Here is a 24201-nt window from a genome sequence, read left to right as displayed (position 1 = left end):
TATGATGACCTTCAGTGCTCCTAAAGGGCTATCTTACCTAGTCTGGTCTTTTTCTTCCGTGGTCTCAATCCATAGCACACAGTTGCAGCTCTTAATTTCTTTATAGCGCAGACACTGAGGTTAATTTATTACCTAATTCTTCTCCACTAAAACTCAGACAGCTGTAGAAAGCAGGTTTCTAAATCACAATTTCTTGTTTCTTGCTGCTTCTAAAACAGGCAGGAAGGCAACCCTGGTGACTAGGAACAGTGAGACTTCATGAAATCCTCGGAAAATGTTAATCTTCATTTTGGCTATGCTTCCAATGAATTAACTGCTAATGTGAAACTTTGCCTGAATTGCTTGTGAGACCAGTGATTCTATGAGGCTTTCCCCCCTTGCTTTGGAGAGAAGTGCTGCCGGAGTCATCCTTATGATTCTGTTATTTTGCTCCCAGTTTTGCACTAAACCCAAAGACATGGTCAGATAATGATTATTGAAAAAATAAACAAAACTCATAGTTGTTGGCATGAATAGAGAATCTTTTATCAGGAGATTGAAATATGATATCCTGAATGATTTTTTTTTATCAATGTCAGGGTAAGTTTCTTTTCTGAGTTAAAAAACAAAAATCTTACAATGTAATTTTCTCTCATTTCTCAGTTAGTTGTGAAGAGGATAGGTAGACCCTCTCAAATAGATGTAAACCTCACCATCTTGATTTATTTAAGTCTTTTCCTTTTTTCCTGAAATCTATCCTATTCACTAAATCCTTTTTTTTCCCCCTAATAGATTGTTCCTGACATTGATAATAATCTCCTGTATCACAATTCATGGTCTCTAGTTTACATTTTCCTAACAAGCCTTCTCTAAGATATAAATGAAATGTATGACTTTAATTTATTATAGACTACAGATATTTTGACCCCCTTGCTCATTCCTACTATGTACCAACTACGTGCTGGGCATGTGAAGGGCACAAAGCCCTCTGCTTCTGTCTGCTGACAGTTACAATCTTGAGAAACTATTGGATAATGAGCTTTACTGGGTTGAAATAGTCAAATTTGAAAGTATTTTAAATATTTAAAAATAAAAAAACATTTAAAAAATCTTCATATGTGTGTAGGAAAGCATAGAAAAAAGTCTAATATATTTAGAATGGGCTTTGGGACAGAGATATCAACCTTTGAACCTTAGTGCAGTTACTTAACAGGTACAGAGCATACTTTTTGCATTCTCATTTTATTCTCTCTGAAATATAGAGATAACAAAAGTATCATTCTCATGATGGTGTGTGAAGACTGTGTGAAATAATATGCACAAAGTCTGCCAGCAAGTATGTTCTTTTTTTTTTTTTTTTTAGCACAAACACATTTATTTATTAACCAAAGGGATGATCCTAATTAAATCAACACTTTGAAATAGTTGCATGTAAAATGTTTGTGATAAAGATAACTAACACAGTAATGAAAAAAAAAAAAGCAGTATGGAGATTTGCTCATTGAACTGAGCTTGTTCATCCTCACAGCTAATTACTATCCAAAATGATGATGGAATTTTTACTCTACTTTTTCATAGACCCGAGTACAGGTGACATTGTTCATGACGCATTCCACCACTAATTTCCCATTTTCCAATTTTCTTGTGATTGTGCTTTCCTTCCCATCCCATTCCTGATGTTGAACCAATGCGCCATCTGTGAAGTTGCAGACCGTCTGAGTTTTTCTGCCATCAGCTGTAGTTTCTTCAAACTTCTCTCCCAGGTTACATGAAAACTGGGTTGTTTTCAAAGTGCTCTCAGTTTTTATGGTGAGGTTTTTGCCATCAGAAGAGATGATACAATCTGGTTTGGCCATTGCACCCATTTTTCGCAGAGCCATTCCCACTCCTACTTCCTTCATGTATTCGTCAAAGCCTTTGCTTTCCACTAAGCGCCATCTTCCTACCAGTTGCTGAATGGTGGCCATGGTGGGCGCGGGCGGGCGGGCCGAGTGAGCAGAGCAGAGCAGGGCGTTGGGAGCTTGGCTTAGCAAGTATGTTCTTAATGCATTGTGCCTTTTATTATTATTAATGTTATTAAAAACAAAAGCTTATGGGAAATTAAATAAAGTTATAAGAATTTGGAAACCATAGGATAGAATCATCTTTCACAATGTTGGCTCAGATGGTTTTTGAAGTTTATTACTACCACTCTTATTTAACTGTCAAATTTATTTTTAAAATTTCAGTTCTCTCTCCTATCTCCAGGAAGCATGTATTTTTATTTTTTCGCTCAGTATGTTGTCCTACTTGTTATTCTAGACATGAGAATAAAGGAGTGGTTGGAAATGTCTAGATTATCTTGGCCATTCTCTTGTTACACTCAGTGATGTCAGTAAAACAAGCTTCTTCAGGAGCTGTGTAGTTTATGAGTCTGGAATGTCATGTAAAAAAGAAATATCCATAATTCTACATTTTATGGCTGAAGATTATATAAAGATTCTTGGTTGGCTTTCTTTTGGGATTGAATATTTCAGTAATGGTTTAAAATTGATAGTCTGAATTATTCTTATTATATTATTCTTATTTTCTTGTTTGAAAGTAAGGCTTTCCTAATAACGAAAATGTAGAGGTACTTTGGACGTCTATGAGATACATGATATCCACAGATTCTCCCCATCTATATTTAGTTGGTACATTTTAGCTATGCTATTTATTTTACTGTTCCCTGACATTTGAAAAAATACATATATTTGGGAGAATTGTCTCATTCCTGAAAAGACATTTCTTAATCATTCAACTTGCTCAAGACTCCTAACTTCACTCGTAGCATAAGATTTTAATCACTACTACCATGAAGAAGGCCTTGCAGTTTTCAAATTATTCAGCATTCATCTTTTACCTCTATTAGGTGACTTTTGAAAGTTTATACAGCAGGAATGAATTCACGAAGTCACAGCTTTATTTCTCTTCCATGCTAAATATTGTCTGAGGCTCCCCTTTGTCTTGGGACTCATGCTGAGGAGCTACTATTATCAAGGCCATGCCAAAATCAGAGCAGATACATAAAGGGAGATTGTGAGACTCCGGGCTGGCTCTTGCAGCTTCTGCTCTCCGGAGGCATGAGTCTCATTTCTCTTCCCCTTACATTTCATTAGCCCAGATCAGTCACATGGCCAAGCCTGAAAACCGTGAGATGGAAAGCATTATCTTCCTTTAGCAATTGGCCTGGCGGGATGGTAGTTGGGGGATAGTGCTGGGCGGCGGTGTCTAGAATGGTTAATTCTGTGGTCTACCACACTAATTAATTACAGTCTACCACGCTACCTTGATATTGCTATCTTTACACATCTTCAAATGTGCCTTTCTCTCTCCAGTTCGAAATCATCATGTATTCATTTCTTAAACATATATTGAATACCAGCTGCTATCTGGTCTCTATAGTAATTGTATAAACTTTAATATGAAGGATCAGAAACTGAAAGAAAAACCTGTTGACATTCTTAGCTCTTATTCTCTGTTACGTCTATACATACTGAATAATTTTCATGTTTTCCTTGAAACCTTCTTCTCATTCACCTTTTATGATGCCAAATTTCAAATGACTCAAAGTTTTTATGTAAGAAAGATAGGATTGGAATTCTACCTTTTGATTTATTAGCTATGTGATCTTGGTCAAATTATTTATTCTCTCTAACCTTTAGTTTCCTCAACAGTAAAGTGGAGATATTAGAACATTTGGGATTAAATTACATAAAAAATATAAACCCGTTGGTGCAATGTGTGATGCTTTACAAATCCCTGTGCAAGTTATATCTTGTGTCACTGGCATCAGAACTCTCTAAGACTTCTGATTTCACTCAGAATTAAAATTGAAGTCCTCTTTTGTTCTGCAGACTCCAAAACAATCTGGCTCCATGACTCTCTCCCTTATTATTTTGCTCCAGGTATCTTGGCTTCTTGATAACCCAAAAACACACAAAGCACACTCCAGGCTTGGTGCCTTAGACACTGCTATTCCCACTGGAATGTTCTTTTTTTCAGCATCTATGAAGCTTATCTCATTTTATTCTGCTTAAATGCCATCTCCTTAGAGAGGCCTCTGACCGCTCAATGTAAGGTATCAATCCTTCTATTACTCTATCCTCTGACCTTGACATATTTGGCTGTTTTGATTTCTCATCACTTTGGCATTCATATGTGTTTGTTTACTGGCTTATGATTTTTCCTCCTTCTGAAATTTAAACTTTATAGAAACAGAGACTTTTTTTTTCTCTTATTGTTCACTTTAGTACCTACAATGGTACCTGGCCCATACTTGGTGCTTCATTAATGATGAGTAAATAAATGTATCTTATAATCATCAATTAAGAGAAAATATACTAAGACTGACCAGAAGGAAAAGAGATAGGGGGTCCATATCTTTTGTTTGTCACTGTATACAGAAAAACTGGCCTAGAAAAGATGATTAAGACATAATAATTGAATGTGTGTGTGTGTGTGTGTGTGTGTGTGTGTATTCCTAGTCATTACCCAAGTAAATGCAGTCTAAATAGTTAGAAATTACTGGCAATTTCTTTATAAAGAACTACAAAACATAAATGATGATAGTACTTCCTAAAAGGATTTATTTGCATGTTCTTTCCTATAGAAAGAAACTGACTTATTTGAAATGTAAACTACACTTAAACAGATAAGCTAACAAGAGAAGTAAAATTGCTCTTTTCCTTGGAAAGCAGATGAGAAAAAAAAAAAAAATCAAAGTGTTTTGAATCCAGAGCAAAAAACTCAATAATAATGAAGTTAACTTTATGATATTTGAAAAGTTTAATAACCTAAGGTTTTCTACTTAATAAGCTAAGATTTTTCATTTAAGCCAAAGCATCATTTCAACATATAGTCAATATATAAATTGTTATGAAGTCATTTATATTTTTAATTCTAATTCTTTGAAATCCCATGTGTATTTATGCTTACCACACATCTCAGTTTGGATTGACCACATCCAACATGTGATCAGTTGCCACTTGTGGCTGGTAGCAACCATATTGAATATCACGGTTCCAGTCTAAACTGCCATACTAATAAGTAAGATGATTTCTAGGATGCCACCTTTAGTCCACTTGTTTTGTGGATAAAACTCTCTTGGTTTTTTTTTTGTTGTTGTTGTTGTTGTTGTTGTTTGTTTGTTTTTTGTTTTTAGTTTTTTGGAAGTTTAGTAGAAAACAGTGTTTCATCATTTTTAATTTCCATTTTTGATTAGTAGGAAGATTTATCATAAGTATAGTTTTGAGAGCCATCTATGTACTAGGATTATTGGGATTGCTTTATAAATGTTCTCAAGCTCTTCACAAAAAAGTGAAATGTGTTAAAAGGAATATGAGGGTTACAAAATTTGTCTAAATTCACTAAATGAAGTTCATTTTCAATTCAACAAAACTTGTCTAAATTCACACAGCTTAAAATGGTGGAGCTGGGATTCAATTTCAGAACTATCTTACTTTTTTATTTTTTAAAGATTGATGGATTTAGAAAGAGAAAGAGTGCATGGGTGCATGCACACAAACGAGTGGAGGAGGGACAAAGGGAGAGAATCTTCAAGCCAACTGCCTGCTAAGTGTGGGGCAAGCCCCATGGGGCTTGATCTCAAAACCCATGAAATTGTGACCTGAGCTGAAACCAAGAGTTGAAGGCTTAACTCACTGAGCCACCCAGACACCCCAAGAGCTATCTTACTTTTTTACTGACTTAGATATGTGTGTAGGTCTGGTGTTCTTGAGACTCTAGAGATATATAAAGTGAACTTAATTTAATAGGTAATGAAAATACGTTAACTGAAATAAATATGAAGCTCTAAATATGGCCCTTTGACTTTTACAGGACATCTTTATTCATAGTAAAGTAGTTGGTCTGCCCAGTACTGCTGGTTTTCTGGATTCTGAAGCTCTGTCGCATAACCTCTGCTTAAAGTTATGCTTCAGTAAGCAGTGGGTTTCTGCACGTAGCAGATACCCAAAGAGCAAATTGAAAGTGATCAAATATATATATATATATATATATGTACACACACACACACACACACATACACACACATATACATATGTATATATATATAAATTTATATATAAATATTTTTTTATTTCCTTCCCAGGATCAGTTATAAGTCCAAGGGAACGGGAACCTTTTTAATGGTAATTTGAACAGCCTGGACTTTTAAACATTATGAACATCAAAAGGCCTGTGGTGTAGAGTATGTTCAATGTTTTGAAGCTCGATTAGAACCAATATTAAATCCAGATATGGAAGGAAATATCCATGTGTATGAGGAAAGCAGTGTGTTTTAAGTCCTGAGTAGCAATGTAAAACAACAACAACAACAACAACAAAAACTTTTGAATCTTACTCCAAAATAATTTTCCTTTTGTCAGGATTTTAGTTACACATTCAGGTGGGGATGATTTTTATTCTGAGGAAATATCTTGGCCTTGGTCCACTGTCCTGAGTGGGGTAGGAGTGGGCAGATGGATTTCTGGGGAACCACAGAGCAGCATGCAAGTTTGCTTTGGAGATAGGGTTTCTTGCCTTAAGTGTGAATTTCAAAGTAAAATGTTAACCTGCATTAGCATCTCTAAGCCTTTACTGTTGCTTTTGGCTATTGTTTAGTGTCACTTGTATTAGCAGCAGCTGAAGAGTTTGAAAAGGCATCAGTAGTCTTGTTTTTAATATTGCTTGAGCTGTCAGTAAGTGGAACTTCAAAGCCATCATTATGAAGAAGTTGTATTGAAAATGAACTCCATTTCAGATGAAATTCTTGGTAAAAGCAAAAGAAACATTATCAATCATATAAGGTCTATTTTGTGACTCTTTTTTAGTGTTGACTTATAGGTTGGACTTAGTATGGTATGATTCTAGGACTCCATGGAGCCTCCAAAGGCAGGGAGAAAGGGAGATGATCACAGCCCTGGGCCAGTAGAGTCCAAAATAAGATCAAGCACAAGTGTGATTCAAGAAACTGGGAGTACTAGGAAATAGGACCATAATTAGTTCAGAGTGATAGGGTTTTCCCACATAGCTGGACTTGTAGGAAATGAATTATGATACGTCAAGCCCTGATCGCTTTAAAACAGAAGAAAACACACCCACCTACTGCTGATTCTCTGACAGAGGTCTTAAGCTTACCCCAGGCGACTAAAGTTGATAGTCCCATCTCTGCAAGGGGTCCAACTGGTTGAGCACATCAGCAGAAAGTATAGGTATGCAGAAAGTGGCAGGTACTTGCCTGTGTAGCGTGAATATGGGATATGTATTAGAAGCAAAGTGCTATTCCATAAACAGTGCATTGCATAAGGTAGAGGGGTTTCTGGGTGCCCATCACTAGATGAATTTCCAAGTTTAGTCCTTGTCCCAGAATGGTTTAAAATCTTAGGCATAGTAATGAATCAGGGAAACATGATGGGAAATAGGGCAGTAACCCATTTCTGTTTACAGACTGCAATAGACAAGAGTAGGAAACTTTTCTCCCAATGCATAGATTTTTGGTAATGAAGGAAAATATGGGCAATTTAGGACCCATATGATAGGAAGAGCACCATATCTGGGAAGTGGACCCATGGAACCATAAGAAAGTATCACTAAGGTGCTGAAGATCTGAGATTGACTCAGGCATGGAACCTGTAAATCAGAGGTAACAGTGAATCCTGCTGTGATTGATTACTATGGACATTGGTTCTACATTAGATCCAGTAGAGAGACAGAAGGTGTATCTATAGATCACCCCCTAAGGTTGCTCCTTAATACAATGTGAAGAAGAAAAATAATTTTACCATTTAAAAAAGAAAAAGCCAATTGGAGATTATATTAGTACTGTGCCTGACTTGTGGACATACTCAACCTTCCTTTCTTTTACTATTCTGGTCTCTGCTAGGTTGTTGTATGTTAGGAGAATATATAGTGGCACTCTTAATAATCTCATTTGAATTCAGATTCACTTAGAAGTCAAATGTAAGTTCAAAAAAGTATTTGAGAATATCTTCGGTTTATTAGTAATAGTAGTTTATTAGTAGTAGTAGCAGTAGTGAGAATACCAGCAGTAGTAGTAATATTATAGTGGTAATGGTAATAGCAGTAGTTTTAGTAGTAGTTTTAAGTCATAGTTTCAAGTTATAAGAATGCTTATAACTATACCTGTGAAGTGGTGGAATTACACGAAGATGGTAGTTAACTGGATGGTTCAGAGGAGAGAAGAGCGAAGAAAATAGAAACCAAGTAACCTACAACCAACACTGTATGGTTTCCCATGTTAAGTGGGAACACTCATAGTCATTGCACAAAACAATGTAGTTTAGTCTGTGTAACAGAGTAATGGAAGAACAGTGATCCTTTGCTGCTGAGGGGGATGCAGCAAAAGTGGTTCTAAGAGGGAAGGTCATAGTGATAAATATCTACCTCAAGAAATGAGTAAAGTCCAAAGTCTCAAATAAACAATTCAAGTTCACAGCTAAGGGAACTAGAAAAAGAAAAGCGAATCCAAAAATTAGTAGAGGGAAGGCAATAACAAAAAGCGACTTCGTTTTAACTAATACCACAGAAATAGGATCGTAAGAAAGTACAATGGACAATTATATGCCAACAAATTGGACAACCTAGAAAATAATAAATTCCTATAAACATACAGTCTACCAAGACTCAATATGAGAAATAGAAAATCTGGAAAAAACAATTAATAACAAGGAGCTTGACTAAATAATCAAAACCTCCCAACAAAAGAAGCCCAGGGCCTGATGACTTCATTGGTGAATTTTACCAAATATTCAAGGATGAATTAATACCAATTCTTCCCAAACTCATCCAACAAATGGAAGAGGAGTGAACTCTTATAAACTCATTTTACAAAGCTAACATTACACTGATAACCAAAACCAGACAAGAATACCACAAAGAAGGGAAATTACAGGCCAGTAACCCTGCTGAACATAGATCCAGAAATTCTCAACAAAGTATTAGCAAAGTAATCAACAGTACCGTAAAAGGATCATACACTATGATCAAATGGGATTTATGGGATGCAAGGATGGTTCAATGTCCGCAAATCAGTGAATATCATACAACACATTCACAAAATGAAGGATTAAAAATCATCATCATCTCAAAGGATGCAGAAGAAGCAATTTGACATAAGTCCACATCCATTTATGATTAAAAAAAAGTCAACAAAGTATTGAGGGAACATACCTCAATATAATAAAGGCCATATTATGACAAACCTGCAGCTAACATTTTCTTTTCTTTTTTTAGAGAGAGTGCAAGCAGTTGGGGGGCGGTGGGCAGGGAGATAGAGATTTTTTTTCCCCCTAAGATTTTAGTCATTTATTTGGCAGAAAGAGAGAGAGAACAAGAAGGGGGAGCAACAGAAAGAGGGAGAGGGAGAAGCAGGGAGCCTAATGCAGGGTTCAATCTCAGGACCCTGGGATTGTGACCTGAGCTGAAGGCAGATGCTTAACTGACTGAGCCACCCAGGTGCCCTGAGAGAGATTCTTAAGCAGGCTCCATACCCAGTACGGAGCCAGACACAGAGCTCAATCTTTCGACCCTGAGATTGTGACCTAAGCCAAAATCAAGTGTCAGATACTTACCATATTGAGCCCCTGAGGCACCCAGCTAACATCATATTCAACAGTGAAAAGCTGTAAGCTTTTCCTCTAAGATCAGGAACAAGACAAGGATGCCCACCCTAGCCTTATTTAATGTGGTATGGGAAGTTCTAGCTAGACCATTGGGCAAGAAAAAGAAAAAAAGCAATCAAATTGGAAAGGAAAAAGAAAACTATCAAAATTTGCAGATGGATGATAGTGTACAAAGAAAACCCTAAATGCTCTTTCAAAAAGACTTTTGGAACTAATAAATGAAGTCAGTAAAGTAGTAGCATACAAAACCAATGTGTGAAGATCTTTTGCATTTCTGTGGTCTATTAATGCACTATCAGATAAATTAAGGAAACAATCCCATTTACAATTCCTTGTATAATCATATTAAAGAAACAGTGCACTAAGTGGTGGGAAGATCACTTACCAGGCTGCTGTCTTATAACTAGGACAAGGCCATTAAGCCCTGAGATAGGTGTGAGTCCCTAAGCTCCTCAGAGCATCCCACTGACCCCATTCTTGGGATAAAGAATTAGAGAAGATCTTTAACAGAAAAAGTAGGAGTGGATACCATGTGGTCTGGTCTGGGTTTGGAGTGTCATACCTAGGTAGCACTGCAGACCTTGGCAGTTTCCAGGCACCAGAGAGGAACTTAGAAAATTTTAATGAAGTGATAGAGGTTTTAGTTTTGCAAGATGAGTAATTTCTAAAAGTCTGCTGTACAATATAGCACCTAGAGTTAATAAAACATTGTGCATTTAAGAGTTTGTCAAGAGGATAGAGCTCATGTTAAATGCTCTGACCACACACACACACACACACACACACACACACACGTGCGCGCGTGCGGAAATTTTTGGAAGTGATGGATCAATCTATTACTTGGTGGGGATGGTTTCATGGGTTTGTGCCTATGTCCAAACTCATCAAGTTGTATACATTAATTTTGTGTATTTTTTGTATACCGATTTTATCCCAATAAAGCTATTTTGAAAAGAAAAGAAAGGAAAAGAAAAAAGAAAATTTCCAGGAAGCAATTTCAAATGTGGAAGCCCCTGAGGGCTGGGCCTATCTTGCCTAGTTTTAAAAGGTGGTTTTACCTACTATAGCTATTTAATTATGGGAAAATAATTTTTTCTCTGCCCTAAGTCATCTTTTCTTTTCTAAACTTGTCCTCCTGATTTTGTTAACTATTCTCACAGGTGGATGAATGCCTTCCGAAATGTCACAGCATTTTAGATGCTGCTCTTTTCTATGTGTGACCATTTGTGCACAGGCATCATCTTTTCTAATTCAGTTGTACATAATATTATCTGCATTGTTTATGTGTTTGTATGACATTCATATACTGGATAATGGGATCTATTCAAAATCAATAAAATCACCCCAGTTGTCACTTATCAAGTGCAAATATTACCACATAGGCTGTCATAGAAATTTGGTGTAAGATTTAAGACCCACACATAGGACCCTAACCATTTTGTAGCTGGGACCAGTCTTTGATGATTTTGAAAGGAAGGTAAAAAGAAACTGTTTATATCTATTTAGGGATCTAAAGACAGATTTAACCCTGAAACATTTCAGGATCACTTTAATAAAGTTCCAAAATAGGTTTTAACTGCCTTTGAGATTTCAATGATTTAAGCATGACATTAATTTTTTTATTACTTAATGGGATTATAGAAGGAGAGAATATTAAATTGGTTTTACACTGATTTTAAACCCAATAAAATATTTCATTGTTAATAGAATTATCACATTTTCTTCTTTATTTTCTTACAGGAGGTCTGTGCCTCTGAATTATCTACAGGACCTCTCATTTATAAATGGCATAACTGGGTGCATAAATTGCTATATATCCATGTCCGTGTATAGGTGACATTTGTAAAAGCAAGCCTGTGTCATTGTTTTGGACGCTATCCCAGTTCATGTAATATATACCTCATCCAGGAAGTATCTGGGTGTGCACCAGCAAGCCAGTCCTCCCTGTGCCCTCTTGTAAAATCTCTTAATGATGTGTTGTCAGTTATGCTAGGTTAAGAAACCTGTTTAAAACTTTTCATGAGCATAAAACATTATGAAGGCTATTAAATTTAAAAATGGTATTTGGAAAGTGGAAATCCCTAGAAATCCTAATCCTTTAAACTTTCTTCTTTACTAAAATCCTTTTGGAATAGCATAGTATTTTTATACCCTGGGTTAAAGGAAGATTTCTGACAGCAGTTTTGCTGTCAGACCTGAATTCTTCAGACCCCAAAGTTCTCTGCCCTTTCTGAGACCCTCAGCCACAAATCCCTTTCTCAGCTACTCTGGCCTCAGCTCTAAGCTCTGTTGCCTTTCTAAATATCAATGTTGGCTACTTGCCCCATAACTCCAAATTTTCTCACTGATCAAACTATCAAAAACTAATTGTGAGAGGGCCTCTGAATCCTAGGTACCATGACAGTCACTAAGGTGATGAACATATATGATGTATTTTGAGATGCCTTTGAAGAACTCATTCTCCTGGAGGAGTCCAAATTCCAAAGAATGTGATAGTTGCTGCAGACTCATAAGAGCTCAGAAGCCGAAGCAACTTAAACTGTGTTTCAAGCATTCAGTTAAGATGATTTTTAAGCTAAACTGCCAGGAAACCAAAGAAGAAAAGGACCATCCACATAAAAGAAATGGCATGAAGAACGATATGCAGTTCTGAAGGAACATGGGGTAATGGAGGAGCAGTATGGCTCAAGCCTAGAATTTGCGTGGCAGGTGGTAAGAGCTGAGTCAGGAAAGGCAGAGGTGGTACATTTGGAGAAAAGGAGACTCAAGTTCGGCTGACAGACTCAAAGTAGAAAGAAGACAGTGAAGCCTTGAGGAAGCTCACTGGATAGGAAGAGGATATCAACATCAGAGAATGAGAGAAGAAGGAGAACCAAGAGAAAATTATAACATAGAAATGGGAAGAGGGGCGCCTGGGTGGCTCGGTCAGTTAAGTAACTCCCTTTGGCTCAGGTCATGATCCTGGTGTCCTGGGATCGAGTCCCACATCAGGCTCCCCGTGCAGGGAGTCTGCTTCTCCCTCTGATCCTCTCCCCTCTCATTCTCTCTCTCACTCTCTCCCTCAAATAAATAAACAAAATCTTAAAACAACAACAACAACAACAAAACAGGAAGAGAAAAATGCAACAAAGAAGGAAGGAATCCGTGGTGAACTTTGAAGGAGGCATGTGAAACCAAATGTGAAATGACTGTTGAATTTCAGAGCAAGACCTATCCTGGCTGACTGGTTGGGAGAGAGCAGTTGTTCTGGTTGAGGAATTTAAGGGATGTGAGAAAGAAGAGATGTTGAGTGGTCTCACATCTTGAAGGAGGAGATAAAGGAAGTGGTAACTGAGCACTTACCCAGGCAGGCTTGTTTTGTTGTTGTTTCTCCCAGATAGATCGCATTTATCATACATTTATCATATCAGATCCCATTTATCATGCAGTAGAAACGATGGAGCTAGAGATATGGAAGATAGTGAAGACACAAGACATGGAAGAAATTATAATTGGTTTTAAGGGGGATGTAGAAAATCTGTCAGTTCCTTTCCCATATCAACACTACCCATTTCTTTCTCTTCATTTTCTTTCCCAGTGAAACTTAACTCCCCTTTTGGCACAACTGTAATCCACCGACAAAACTCTTCTTTTTATGTCAGTTTCAGAACCTGGCTTCCACTTTCCTTAGTGGTTGGCCCATTTCATTCCCTGCTTATTATGGCCTAATGCATATTCATCAAATCACTGTCTAATGTAGATAATGGCCAATGTACTGTTTTGTTTGTTTGTTTTTTTACATTCCAAGAGGATGATTGTAGCAGTAAAATATATTGATAAGCGAAGAAAGGAAAAAAGGGGATAGCGACATGGTCGGTCTCAGGACAAGACACTTCAACACTCTGGGCTTTAGTCATCTCCTGTTTTTTAAGACTTTATTATAATTTTTTAGGGCAGTTCCAGGTTTATAGGAAAATTAAGTAAGGTACAGGGATGGCCCATATACTCCTTGCCCCCACACATTCATAGCCTCTCTCATTATCAACATCATTCACCAGAATGTACATTTTTTTATATCAGAGATAAACCCACAATGACCCATCATAATCACCCATAATCAATCCATAGTTTGCCTAAAATTTCACTCTTGGTATTGTACGTTCGGTGGGTTTGGAAAAATGTATGTTAAATATCCATCATGAAAACGTACAATATACTATCACTGCCCTTAAGTGAAGTGCCCTCTGTGCCTTGCTCTATTCATTTCCCTACCCCCTGATAATCCCTTAACTTTTCATTGTCTCCATAGGTTTTGCATTCCTGGAATGTTATATAATTGGAATTATATAATATGTAGACTTTTTGAATTGTCTTCTTTTACTTTGTAATATGTATTTAAGTTTTCTTTTTTTGGTTAAGATTTTATTTATTGATTTGTCAGAGAGCAAGCAAGCACAAGAAGGGGGAGCTGCAGGCAGAGGGAGAAGCAGGCTCCTCGCTGAGCAAGGAGCCCAGTGTAGGACTCTATCCCATGACTTTGTGATCATGACCTGAGCCGAAGACAGATGCTTAACTGACTGAGCCACCCAGGCATCCTGTATTTAAGTTTTCTTTATGTCTTTCCTTTATGTCTTGATAGCTCATTTCTTTTTACCACTGTATAATATTTCATTTTTGGGGGTATACAAGTTTCTTTTTCATTCACACATTGAAAGATATTTTGGTTGCTTCCAAGTTTTGGCAGTTATGAATTAGGCTAGTAAACATCCACATGCAGGCGTTTGTGTGAACATGAATTTCCAACTCCTTTGCGTAAATACCAAGAAGAGTGATTACTGATTGCATGGCAATAGTATGTTTAGTTTTATAATAAGCTTCCAAACTGTCTTCCAAAGTGGTGTATCATTGTGCAGCCCCAGCAAATGGGAGAGTTCCTGTTGCTTCACATCCTCACCAGCACTTCTTGTTGTCAGTGTTCTGGATTTTGGCCATTATTATTTTTTTTAAGATTTTATTTATGTATTTGAGAGAGAGAGTGAACGAGAAAATGAGCATGAGTGGGGTGGAGGGGCAGGGGGAGAGAAATATTAGTAGACTCCCCGCTGAGCAGGGAGACGGACATGGGGCTGGATCCCAGGATCCTGGGATCATGATCCGAGCTGAAGGCAGATGCTCAACTGACTGAGCCACCCAGGTGCCCCTACATTGGCCATTCTAATACATAGATGGTGGTATCTCCTTATTGTTTTAATTTGCATTTCCTTGAGAGCATATAATGTGGAGAATATTTTTATGTTTATTTGCCATCTGTATATCTTCGTCAGTGAGGTGTTTGTTAAGGTCTTTGACCCATTTTTTTATCTAGGCTTTTTGTTTTCTTTTTTCTTTTCTTTTTTAAAGATTTTATTTATTTATTTGACAGTCAGAGATCACAAGTAGGCAGAGAAGCAGGCAGAGAGAGCGAGAGAGAGGGAAGTAGGCTCCTTGCTGAACAGAGAGCCTGATGTGGAGCTCCATCCCAGGACTCTGGGATTATGACCTGAGCCAAAGGCAGAGGTTATAACCCACTGAGCCATCCAGGTGCCCCTGGCTTTTTGTTTTCTTATTGTTGAGTTTTAGGACACCTGTAGATATTTTATATAGCTGGCCTTTATCATTTTTTTTTTTTTTGAAGATTCTCTTAAGTCTGTAGCTTGCCTTTTTTGCTTTCTTGATATGGTCTTTTGCAGAGCAGAAGGTTTTCACTTAATGAAGTTCAGCTTGACAATGATTTCTTTCATGGGACATATCTTTGGTGTTGTACCAAAAATGGCATCACCATGTCAAGGTCATCTAGGTCATCTTTTGAGAATTTTGTAGTTTTGTGTTTATATCTGTGATACATTTTGATTTCATTTTTGTGAAGGATGTAAATTCTCTGTCTCCTACTTATAAAAGTGACTATATTGATTAGGTTCTACTTAAGATATAATCCAGCTTAAAAATATGAGGGTTCTAAAATTAGTAAATTAAGAATTTTACTAAAAGGGAAGAAAAGACTATTAGGAGGTGTGGTAGAAAGTTAGAGAGGCAGGTTCAGATCTTGGCTTCTGGTGTGGTGGTTTTATACTCTTACCTAAGTTCCTTAAACTCACTAAGTATCAGTTTGACTTCTCCATAATGAATAGGTGTCGAATTTCCTACAGGACTATTGTGGGAACCGCAGGAGAAAATCTCTGTAAAGTAGTTAGCGCAAACATGGCTCATGTGGGTGCCTGAAAGTATTTGAGACTCACTTCTTCCTTAAATTCATTTTGCTCATTGATACTGCTTTGCTTGGGAAAATACTATTAGCAGATACTGAATGAAAATTTACGGTGAATTAATATATGTTCTACATGACTTAATATATCTAATCCTCATTAAAAACCAGTTATTTTCATTGCCATCATACAGTTAAGGAAGCAGCATAGAGAGCTTAAATGGTCTGCTCAAGGTAACTCCTATAGGAAAGAATCAAGCTCTGATTTAAATTCAGGCAGGTCAGTTCCAGAGCCTTTGTTTTTAACTACCACATGTAGTTGCTGTATATTTATGAAAAAGTTCTCAGTCAATTCTGTGTTTGATACAAATTACATTTGATACAAAGCCCAGCTATATATGGCTTCCAAGATTTCAAATATAATTTCTAGGATAACTTTAGATGTATGTAAAATGCACAGTTTGTTAGTAATAACTAACAGAAGAGCCCAGCTCCCAGAGTGGTCATGCCATTTGTCAGAAGCATTTTCTGATAGTGCAGTAGTTACTGTATTTGAACAGGGGAATGTTGATCTGTTTTGTACAGTTAGCCAGATAACTACTTGGACATCTGAAACTTCTTCTGTACATTTCCTTGTCCTGAAAGAGTAAATAGTACATCCACATCAAAGAGAAGTCAAAGGAAAGTTTGAGGAGAAATTCTGATCATGGGTTAATAAAAAAAGATATTGCCTTCTTGTAAATTAGTAAGATAAAACTTGAATCATTATAGTGATTTAATAATGTTCTCAACTAGAATGGCTTACTTTGTAATTAAATTAATGTCTCTGACATTAGTGTTTGAAATATACTGCCATTTTAGAAAGTCAGCTGACTGAACAAGGAAGTGATTTTCAAAACAATTACCATCATTTTTATTAAACATTAATTGACCATACCCTATATTGATTTTGATCCCACTTAACTTGATAGTAAATATTGTTAATTAAAAAAACAAACCTGTCAGTTCCTATTTTGAGGTAGTAAATTACCATCAGTACGTATGTCTAGTGAAATGAATGTTGGACCAATAACTAGGATATTTGAGTTACTTTCTTTTAAAACAGAGCTAAAGAAATAAATAAGAAGGAGAAGTTGCCTTTTTTAGAGAAAGCGGCGGACTTGAATTTGGGTATGTTGTATTTGAGATACCAGTAGGCATAAGAAAATGTAAGATGCATGACAGCTGTGAGGACTAGAGTTCTTGATTTTGTTTTGTTTTTCTTTTGGGGGGCATGGGGGGAGCATTGGAGGATATTAAGAGCCTAAGGATAGAGGTGGTGTTCTTTGTTTTACGAGAAAAATTGTGGCACTGAGGAGAACAATCACAGAAGTGAGGAAATTGGAAATGAGGAAGCTAAAATGCCTGTGGGAAGAGAGTAGATTGTCAGTTTACAATCTTAGAGATGGGGCACTTCTAAGTGAAGAGAAGTCTGAGTTAGAGACCTCCAGAGGTTTGCTGCTGAAAGTAGCCTTGGAGATGGATATTTCTGGGGTTGAGCATGTCATGGAATCAGGCCAATCAATAATTTGTCCTCCCAGGTAACCAGGGGAGTATTATTTAGTAGGGACTTTTGTCTGAGCTTCTCTAGATCTCTTGAAAAATTGACCCAGAAAGTTGACTTTGATTTAGATACACCTTGTCCCAATAGTTACCAAGAGCTTCAGATCTGAATAGTTAGTGGTGTAGCCAAGCAGTCACACTTACCCCCAACTTTGAGGAGCCTGTCCACTCATTCTTTAACTTTTATCTGAAGTCTTAAGGCTTCACCATTTGGATTTAGATTAATCCAGAATGTGACCAGGTATGAAAAATTTATACCATATATTCAACATTGATATCTATTAATAATAGCTAATATTTATTATCCTTTTAAGATGCATCAGGTATTGTGTTAGGGGTTTTGCCTGATGATCTCATTTAGAACTTACATCAGCCCTGAATTTGGTAACACTATTAGTTCCACTTGCAGATGGGGCTTGGAGAGGTGTGTAAGTTGCTTCAGGTAACAGTGCTAATTCAGGACAAACCCAGTATTCAAATTTAGGTTTGTCTGATCTCTAAGTTATACTGATTCTGTGAAGTGTTTTCAAGAACTTTGCCCCGTACTTTCTGAGCAACACGTTATAAAACATAAAAATGATTTCAAAAGAAAAGTAAGGGGAGATTGCTTTAATTTTGAAATCTTTTAGTTAATTAGGAAAAAACAAAAACTTGCCACCAAACTAAATGTTTTTATTCATAAACCTTTGATTTTAACTCTACTTGCCACTCATTTTATGGATGTATGTTTTTCTGTTAGGAAATTTCAGAAGCAAAGCTTTGTTAAGTGTAATGATAGTGTTAACATTGATGGTGACTTCACTGAACAAAATTAGTAAGGAGATGCTAGCAGGTAGGGAATTTTATATTACTTGAAAACTAAGCTGAGTTTTTCGGTTTGGTTATCCTTTTATCTTAAATTTCTTCTTGGTTTGAGAGGTTCTATTTCAATGGATAAACCTCACAGTCACATGAGAAGCTGTTTTAAAAGGAAAATCCTTGACGGTTCAAGCAGTTGGAATCCGTGTTGAATTCTTACTGAGGTTTAGGATGACTGTTGAGGGCCAAAATGCGCTTGTGGGACACACATGTTACATGATAGCACCCAGACCTGACTTAATGCACTAAACAGATTGCTAGTCTTTCCTACCAGCTGTTCCTGTCTCCTTTAGTTGTTTGCATTATGACCGTTTATGAACAACAGATCAATTTAAATGTTTCACAAGCATATATATTAGATGAAGACATGTAATAGTGAAAAAATGGGCTAGTTTCTGACCTGCTATCATCCCAATTTTTTAATCATCTTTAATGACAGAAACAGGTGAATGTTCCTATTAGCTACAAAGACATCCAATAAAATAGATATGATATCATTATGTGATATATATCTGGTTGAATTTGAGTAACAAAACAGAGATTTCTTTTTTCCTAAACTGTTGATTATTTAGTCTCATCTTATCAGAAGCCCCTTTGCCAAAGTCATCAGTTTCATACTGTTTTCTCTAGTGATAATGTTCGAAGATAAGAATGTATTGAAATTACTGTAGACAAAAGCAGAAAGGCTTTGATTGTTACTGCCTAGATTTCAAAAGAAAAGTGACACAGATGACATCTTATATTGGAAAAATTGTATAATGTCTCTGTTATTTGGCATTGGTTTTTACAAGATCCTCTACACATTTTAAAGAAAAGTCACTGCAAATCATTCTGTTCATTCCTTCCCAGATATTTATCAAGTACCTACTAAGTGCTAGGAACATTTCTATACACTGAAGATATACAGTCTCTGGCTTGGTTAAGTGGAAAAATAATTCTTGTCCTAGTGGAGTTTTAAATTTAGTAGGGGAGTCAGATAATAAGTAAGATAAATAAAGTAAAATATGTAATATGTTAGACACTGGTAAGAGCTTTGGGGGAACAAGGGCAGGAAAAGCAAGTAGAGATTGGTGTTGAGGGACATGAGGAGGTGTAATTTTAATAGAAAAATTCTCATAGATTAGTTTTCAAATATGTATTTTGACAACTTCACATGCAACTTTGCCTCATATACATAGTATATAACTTGATATTTTACCGACTTGATTTTGTAATTACACTGTATCTTATTTTTAAATATGTCAACCAATCCCTGCTTTCACATTAATGAAAAAAAAGCAGTAGCTTTCACAATGATAAGAAATTGGTCATAGGTTAAAAATGCTTGAGTTCATATAGTGTGTTTTTATTAATATTACAGAATCATTGTGGATGAATTTGGTTTCCTGGAGGATCACATAGCAATTTCTAGTTGTGATTTTTATGTTCAGGTGAACAGTACGCATTGTTGCCAAGCTATAGAAGCTACGAAGGTCAACATGTCATCTACTTAGATACTCAGATAGTACAATTCTTAAAAACTGCACTAGGTCTATTAACAAGTGCCTTCTGTTATCCAATCTTTGCTCTCCTTTCCTCCACTTCCATTAAGAGATAGAAGGGACATTTGGATGTCTTCTTTGCAAAGATTAACCAGTCGGGAAATGACAGATGTTCGAGGATGCGGAGGAAGGGGAACACTCCTACACTGTTGGTGGGAAGGCAAGCTGGTGCAGCCACTCTGGAAAACAGTATGGAGGTTCCTCAAAAAGTTGAAAATAGAGCTACCCTATGACCCAGCAATCACACTACTGGGTATTTACCTTAAAGTTACAAATGTAGTGATCTGAAGGGGCACATGCACCTGAATGTTTATAGCAGCAATGTCCACAATAGCCGAACTATGGAAAGAACCTAGATGTCCATCAACAGATGAATGGATAAAGAAGAAGTGGTGTATATAAATACAATGGAATACTATGCAGCCATCAAAAGAAATGAAATGTTGCCATTTGCAATGACGTGGATGGAACTAGAGGGTATTATGCTGAGGGAAGTAAGTCAATCAGAGGAAGACAATTATCATATGATTTCTCTGATAGGAGGAATTTGAGAGGCAGGTGGGGGGTTATGGGGGATAGGGAGGGAAAAAGTGAAACAAGATGCAATCAGGAGGGAGATAAACCAGAAGAGACTCTTAATCTCATGAAACAAACTGAGGGTTGCTAGGGGATGGGGGGGGATGGGGAGGGTATGTGTTATGGTGAGTGCTGTGAAATATGTAGTAAGCCCGAATATTTACACGACCAGTACCCCCCGGGGAAAAAAAAAAAAATTTTTTGTTAAAAAAAAAAAAAAAAAAAAACCTAACAACAAAGACAACAAAAGAGATAGAATGGACTTTGTTAGCCTTCATAAGTTACTGCTGGTCATATCCTTGCTTACTTGTTTGTATAATCACTGCACAGGCAGCAACATAGACTAGCTACATTTGGGATAATATCCTCTTAGAGGATATTATTTTGGTATTACTGCTCCAAAATGCTTATCAAAAGCTGGAATGAGAAAGAGTATTTATGGAAGATTCTTTGAAGAAGGTACACATCATCCATTCCTGTAGACTGGGTATTACAAACTGGAAGGACTAGAAAGACCAAGCAACCATGGGACCTGTGGGCTGCTGGAGGTCACATGCCCATTAAGGGACAGTTACTCTTCAGCATCACAGAATACTCCTGCAGGTTGATTCCTGCAAGCAGATGATTGCTTTGAAACTCTGCATTTAAATAGACTATAACCTCCCTCTGATTAAGATAGGCTGGCAAAGACTATATATCCAAACCACATTCTAATCTCTGTTAAAATCTAATATCTGAATTGTATGTATTGTGAATCCGACAGTCTCCATTGGGAAAGTTAAAAGATAAAGATTTATGAAACATATGATTCTGCTTACTGTATTTATATATCACAGTGTCCTCCTATGAGGACCTCTGGGAGAAATTTCTGTCTGGTCTTCATACCAAGATTAGTTGTGTTTCTACTGTGAATAAAAATAAGTAGATTTGCAAACTACCATTCTATATCAGGAACTGATGGCTCTGGACATGGATATTCTATTTAAACGGTCTATTTGTCTCTTGCAAAAGTTAATCTGAGTTCATGACCAGTCTCTAGCAGATGGATTTCATCTTACAATACATATTTGTCTTTAACTTCACTTTTGACTTATCTTTCTTATTCTCATGTTCCTTCAAATTAATTTCTTTATTCATTTATTTTGAAATGTATATCTTGTCTTATTTCATGCAGCTATATAGACTACCTTAAAATTTTTCGCAACAGATGAAATTAAAAATAAATCAAGAAACAGCTTCCAAGATATATGTTGGTTGAAATATTTCTTTCTCACAATAGCATTGCACTCCAGGTATTGCGAGGTAGATCACAAATGCCAATTTTTTTTTTAAATTTTTTTTTTTTAAGATTTTATTTATTTATTTGACAGAGATTACAAGTAGGCAGAGAGGCAGGCAGAGAGAGAGGAGGAAGCAGGCTCCCTGCTGAGCAGAGAGCCCGATGTGGGGCTCGATCCCAGGACTCTGAGATCATGACCCGAGCCGAAGGCAGAGGCTTTAACCCACTGAGCCACCCAGGCGCCCCACAAATGCCAATATTTTTGTGGCCAAACCTAACTAAATAATAATAGCAAAGTGTTACATTTTAACACTAGTTGTTGATAACTAGATGGTCCTTATTATGTGATCTTAAAAAGAGCCTTGTTCACTTCCTCAGATGTGTTAAAAGAGGTAAATTTACATCTAATGCTGGGAGTGGCATGTAAACAGAAGTTTTTCTTTTTATATATGTTGGCCACTAGTCCTTGTGATAGCTTCTTATGAATTAAAAAGAAGATATTTTGTCCTCCCAGAGAATACATCTGAAGGTCAAGACTTGTGCTTTTGTCATCCAAGCATGACAAGGATTTTAGTCCCCATCTCTCTTGGGCCAGGAACTACTAGGGCAAGTACAACTTGCTGGACCATTCACAGAAGCCCTACTGGTGTGTTACATGTGAATTTCACCTGCCCTATGTGTCTTGACCACTGAAAACCAAACTAAAGGCTGTTGAGGTAGATTCCAGGTTGGCAACATTTTATAACCCTATAAATAAAAATAACCAGCTCTTTCACAGAAAAGGAAGATAAGCAATAGGATACATATATGTCATATTACAAATTAATCTTTTGATATGTATTGAACTTTTCCTGTACTTTATTTTATTTTTTAAAGAGTTTATTTATTTATTTGGCAGAGAGAGATCATAAGTAGGCAGAGAGGCAGGCAGAGAGAGAAGAGGAAGCAGGCTCCCTGCTGTGCAGAGAGCCCGATGCGGGGCTCGATCCCAGGACCCTGAGATCATGACCTGAGCCAAAGGCAGAGGCTTAACCCACTGAGCCACCCAGGTGCCCCATTTTCCTGTATTTTAATAGCTAAATCCTTTTTGTGGGCCACAGACCTTTTGAACATCTGGTGAAAGCCATGATCCCTCTCTAGGAAGACACATGAGGGTAAAAGCATATAGACTTTCTACTGAATTTCTGCAGGTTACCGAATGTAGGGGACCATTCCAGCTGTTGCTACCGAGAGCTTCCTTCATTCAACCATTTGTTCAGTAGAAGAGTGACGATGGCCTTATGAAGGTACAGTACCTTTCTAACCTTATGCCTCAAAGTCACCAATCCCTAAGCTCACTAGAGTCCTGCTCTGTGATTGCGCCACAGATAAACATGGCTTCTGAACCAGTCTAAACAAGAGCAGAGAGTTTTACACTCTTCAAACAGAGGCTAATAGAAATAAATGTGAGGATTCTTTTCCTTATCCATTTGGCCCAGTTCAGATTCTGCTTAGCATATTCCGATGTTTAAGCATATGTTTAATAGGAAAGCAAGGATTGGAGAGCCTGGGTGGTGCAGTCTGCTAAGTGGCTAACTCTTGGTTTTGGGTCAGGTCCTGATCTCAGGGTTGAGAGATGGAACCCTGCATGGGGCTCTGTGCTCAGCAGGGCGTCTGTTTCAGATTCTCTGTCTCTCTCTCTCTTTCTGTCGTTCCCACTCAGTCTCTCTCTCTCTCTGTGTGTGTGTGTGTGTCTAAAGTAAGTAAACAAGTCTTTTTAAAAAGTAGGAAGGCAAATATTAAGTGATCCATGATACGTTTATTCCATGAAATATTGTGTAGCCACTTAAAAGGATGTTTGGAAAGAATTATTAATCACCTAGGGGGAAAAAATGCTTTATCAACCTGTTAAGATATAAGGCTGAGGATGGCTGAGGATGTAAGAGTTTAATCAGTATGATTGCAACTTGTGTTTTTTTTTTTTTAAATAAAAATGTCAAAAATATTATCCATTATTTTGGGTAAAATTATAGATCATTTTCGTTGTTGTTTTTACACTTTTATTTTCCAAATTGTTGCAATAAATGTGTATTATTAAGTTCATTTTAAAATGACAGAAAGATGGGGCGCCTGGGTGGTTCAGTGGGTTAAAGCCTCTGCCTTCGGCTCAGGTCATGATCCCAGGGTTCTGGGATCGAGCCCTGCATCGGGATCTCTGCTCAGTAGGGAGCCTGCTTCCTCCTCTCTCTCTCTGCCTGCTTCTCTGCCTACTTGTGATCTCTGTCTGTCAAATAAATAAATAAAATCTTAAAAAAAAATGACAGAAAGAAGTTTGCTAGAACAAGGAAAATATATATATTACTAAAGTAGAAAATTGTTGTCTTTAAGCAAAAGAGTTCTCAGTCCTAGCTAATAAATGTGTCTGTAATTACATAGTGTCAACTGTTCTCTTTGGGACAAAGAGACAGAATCAGTTTGTCTAGTGATTTTTGAGATTGGATGTCT

The 24201-nt window shown here is 37.0% G+C and overlaps 1 protein-coding gene across 1 annotated transcript; it reads right to left on the bottom strand.

Moving 5' to 3' along the window:
* Positions 1-1323: 1323 nt before the first annotated feature.
* Positions 1324-2001, bottom strand: LOC111142186 (fatty acid-binding protein, epidermal). The gene has a single exon (XM_022495197.1). The coding sequence runs from the start codon at positions 1944-1946 to the stop codon at positions 1539-1541; it is 408 nt and encodes a 135-aa protein (XP_022350905.1). The 5' UTR covers positions 1947-2001; the 3' UTR covers positions 1324-1538.
* Positions 2002-24201: the final 22200 nt, after the last annotated feature.

The sequence above is a fragment of the Enhydra lutris genome, unplaced genomic scaffold, assembly GCF_002288905.1.
Source record: "Enhydra lutris kenyoni isolate GAN:26980312 unplaced genomic scaffold, ASM228890v2 scaffoldscaffold7, whole genome shotgun sequence".
Classification (NCBI taxonomy): Eukaryota; Metazoa; Chordata; class Mammalia; order Carnivora; family Mustelidae; genus Enhydra; species Enhydra lutris.
This window is presented reverse-complemented; position numbering and strand designations above follow the sequence as displayed.